At 37.5% G+C, this 4314-nt stretch overlaps 1 protein-coding gene across 3 annotated transcripts in view; it reads right to left on the reverse strand.

Moving 5' to 3' along the window:
• The window catches only part of LOC103603332 (ecotropic viral integration site 5 protein homolog), a 142876-nt gene that overhangs the window by 55358 nt on the left and 83204 nt on the right, over positions 1–4314 (reverse strand). For all 3 annotated transcript variants that reach the window (XM_008587822.1, XM_008587821.1, XM_008587823.1), the window contains exon 10: positions 791–886. In XM_008587822.1, coding sequence (XP_008586044.1) covers positions 791–886 — 96 coding nt within the window. The remainder of the gene's footprint in view (positions 1–790; positions 887–4314) is intronic.

The raw sequence follows: 4314 nt of genomic DNA on the forward strand, positions 1-4314 counted from the left end.
TTCTTCTTCTTTTTTTTTTAAACAAATGAGATTTATGTTACACTTTCAAATCTAATCACTGTGAATAAACATAATTTTACAAATAATTCAAAATAAGAAACATGCTTTTCCTTTCATGTTTAGCCAGATATTTATCATCAGAAAATAATAAAGGACAAGGAAACTGACCTAGAGCCACATTAACAAAAAGTATCTCTCTTATCAGAACACATTAGCTTAAGTTGCTCAGTATAAACCTATGAAAACCCTGAGAATTTCATGAGTTGGTTCTCACAGATTCAAGGTAGTGCCAGTTTAAAAAGTATTCAAATACTAAGAAATCTGTTAACTGATATTAGGCAAGTATCCTTTTTTGCAATCTCAGTAATACCACCATGAGGGAGAAAGAAGACAAGAGTAAAAAGACTTCCCTCTACCTACAACGGTAAATACCACAAATTTATACTACCCACATAAGGACAATTTTAGTTTAACTGAAGTAACTTTGACTCCTAGGCAAGCTATCAAGGGTTTCCACACCACAATTAAAAAATTTGCCATGGAAATATCAATTGATCATTTTAGATCATGATTAAGAGGATTAAGGAAAATAAATCCTTAATATTAGAACAGAAAAATCCTTGTAAAAAGGAAGACAATCCTCTAAAATACTATTATCATAACTTATACTCAAGGACTCATAGAAAGTATTTAGCATGAAAAGAGTCTGTCTTATAACCAGTAATAAGATGTTGTTACAATACAGAGGAAGGAAGAAAGAACTATGTGAAGATCAAAATTTATCACTTACCTCATGATTCAGCTCTGCTATCTGATCTTTCAGTTCCCTAATGTACTGGTTAGAATCAGACTTGTTAAGCTGTCCTTGAAGCTTTCCTTCTTCTTTCTGTTTTGTGACAATACAACAAAGCAAAAACAAGATACAATTTTCACAGCATGTAATTGTCCAAGATATAGTACAGCATAAGTGTATAACCTTTAATAAGCTGAATTCTGAACAAATTAATTCTCAAATCATCTCTGAAAAATAATCCACATTGAACTATACGGAAAATTTCTAAATAATGCTTAATGGAGTTGTTCACAATAAATACAATTTACATAGTGTACCTTTTGAGGGAGTCTTAGAAATCAATAATTAAATGGGACTAGCAATGAAAAAATTACCCTAGAATTTCAAAGCCATTTGTCTAGTTATTTTTGAGGACAGATGATTCTTCATCTACACCATAAGAGATTCAATGCTTAGTCAAGAAGATGGCTAGCCTCCCACAGCTACACTGGGATTGCTTTTGTTTAGTTAACAGAGAAGGGGAAAAAAGAAAAAGTTCTCTAAATTACTCTAAAAAGGGGAAGACAGCTCTGAGTCCCTTCTGTTTAATTAAATTAGCTCAGGAATGTATGTTGGGAGTCCTAGATACAGTTGATTAAAAGGTGCTCCTAATCCTAACAGTTTCAGAAGAATGTTGGAACCATTTTTTAGGAATGTAAACTGCAAAGGGGAAGAGCTGCCTTTTTCTTATAACACTTGAAAACAAATGTGAACTCTTTATTTTTTTTTTCCTTTTTGTCTTTTTTTTTTTCGTGACCGGCAACGGATCGCAACCCTCAGTGTCGCACCTGTACCGGGCCGGGACTGGCAACGGGATCGCAACCCTCGGCGTCGCGCCTGCACCTTGCTCAGCCAGTGAGCAGCCGGTCTGTATGTGGGATCCGAACCCTCGGCGGAGCGCCGCCGCGCTCCCAAGCGGCGCACTGTAGCAGTGTGCCACCGGGCCGGCCCAAATGTGAACTCTTTAAATAAAGGGCTTATTGATGAGCAAAACCAGAATTGGTTTTTTTTTTTTTTTGCCTTTTTCGTGACCGGTAAGGGGATCGCAACCCTTGGCTTGGTGTCACCCGCACCGCGCTCAGCCAATGAGTGCACCGGCCATTCCTATATAGGATCCAAACCTGCGGCGGGAGCGTCGCTGCTCTCCCAGCGCAGCAATCTCCCAAGTGCGCCATGGGGTCGGCCCCAGAATTGTTTTTTATATCTCCAGGTTATCTATAATTAGGAAGCCCTGTGTTGATGGGTAAAATGTTAAGAAGCTCTGATCCAGAGACATCTACCAAAATTACTGATACCAGAAGAATATGGGCTTACTTTTAACAGTTGCCAATCACCAAGTTTCCTTCCATGGAGACAACCATTGTTAATAGTTTTTTAGTGTAGTCTTCCCATGATATTTTGTACAGATATAATCAAAAACATAAATACATGCACATGCGTTTTTCCCATTCTACAAACAGTATACAAGCTGCTCTGCACTTTGCTATCATCTCTCAACAATACAACTTGAAGAACATTCAATATCAGTACATATACAGCAGAAAGATATACATTCTGATTTTAGAGAGCTTTGAAGTCCCTGCAAAAGTTACCTTAGTGTTACCTGAGTACTTACAGTCTTTTAAAAGTAATTTTAAAATGTGTCTTAGGTCCTGTACAATTAATTACCTTGAGAACAATGGGTTGCAGTGAAGATCATTTTCTAATACGGAGATTCCTATTGCTCTTTCGAATCACAGTAAACATCTCTGGTTTAGTCCTCTGACTGCAGCCAAGTCCACACTCTACTTTTTTCACCCACACCCTTCCCTAACATCCTTGGCAGGAGGAAGAACTAACTAGAACTGATTCAGCAACAGAATAGGTAGCTCCCCTGCAGAGTCAGGCCCCCATTTCAACAAGACTGTTCTTCTGCATTAACTGCCCTTACTAACTCGACTGCATTCCTAACCACCCTTAAGTCTGTTCTTCAAACCCTTTCATCAAATTATTCTTATAATTCTCCCGTTTGTTGTTTTATTCTTCTTCTTTTGCAATCTGTCTTAAAAACCTTTAATTGAAATATGGCCTGCTAAAGTGGTTCAGTGTAACTAATATTTGTATAGATATAAAAGCATAACTGTAGCTTTACGGGCTTTAAAATTTTTTCTTATATATTTAAACACATGAATATGAGATACAATCATCTAAACAACAAAATGTTTTATTTAACAATTACTACATTCCAAATATGCTAGACCTCTTAAATATACAAAAAGACACCTTACGATTTTTAGCCCTAAGCCAATATTTAAGAAAAGAAAATTCTTCTTTTTAGAAATATTAGTTAGACTCAATGGCCAGAGAAAGGGCAGAACCAACAGAACAATACAAATACTAACTCAGAGTACTAATCAAACCATCTCTGAGGCTTTCCCTATTTTTTCATTTATGTGAAACAATAAAGTGCTCTTATTATTTAAACCAGTTTGAATATGAATTTCTGACATTTGCAACCAAAATAATAATAGCTAAGATATATTGAGCACATTTGAGCCCTTCTCCTTTGAGGTTCCCCCCAAAATTAACTTAAGCCCTAATGCCTGGAGCATCATTGTATATAAATGATTGAACTTAACTCCTCAAGGTAAGAGTGGATCTAGAGTGGTACTATGTACCACCCTTGGAAGAATTGAGAAAACAGTTACTCAAATCATTTTCTGTAGGACTTAATTCTCTTGTGATGCTCTGGTGGAGAAAGACTGGCACTTATAATATGCCAGGAATTGCTCTAAGCCCTTTACACATAATCATCCCAACAACCCCATTTGATAGATACTATTATTATTCCTACTTCATAGATGAGGAAACTTAAATGAAAGATTAAGTGAACTGGTTGCCTAAGGGTCACAGAGACAGTTGATGTATTTTTCACCTTAATTTACAACATTTTGAACATGAGAAACAATGAAGCAGAGTATATAGAGACTTATGCAAAGGACCAAGCAAATAGCTTTCTTGGGTTTGTTACAAAAATCTATGTTCTTATTTGAATATTTACTTTAGCCTCTGCTGATTGAAATAGGAATCACAACATATAAAGAATTAAAGATGAAATGCTACAGCCACTTCCATTTATGGCTGCAAGCTAATGACCCATATTATCAACTTATAGCTGTCCAATACTACTTACATGTACTTATGTCTGCATCTTATTATTTTTTTTTCCTTTTTGTCTTTTTTTGTGTCTGGCAACGGGTCGCAACCCTCAGTGTCGCGCCCGTACCGGACAGGGACCGGCAACGGGATCGCAACCCTCGGTGTTGCTCCCACCCCTCGCTCAGCCAGTGAGCGGGAACCGGTCTGTATGTGGGATCCGAACCCTCGGCAGGAGCACCACCGCGCTCCCAAGCAGCGCACTGTAGCAGTGCGCCACCGGGCCGGCCCTGACCCCATCCCCCTTTCTAAATGAAAAATTTTTTTTTTTTTTTTTTTTTTTTTTT

Source organism: Galeopterus variegatus, unplaced genomic scaffold (genome assembly GCF_000696425.1).
Source record: "Galeopterus variegatus unplaced genomic scaffold, G_variegatus-3.0.2 Scaffold4551, whole genome shotgun sequence".
NCBI lineage: Eukaryota > Metazoa > Chordata > Mammalia > Dermoptera > Cynocephalidae > Galeopterus > Galeopterus variegatus.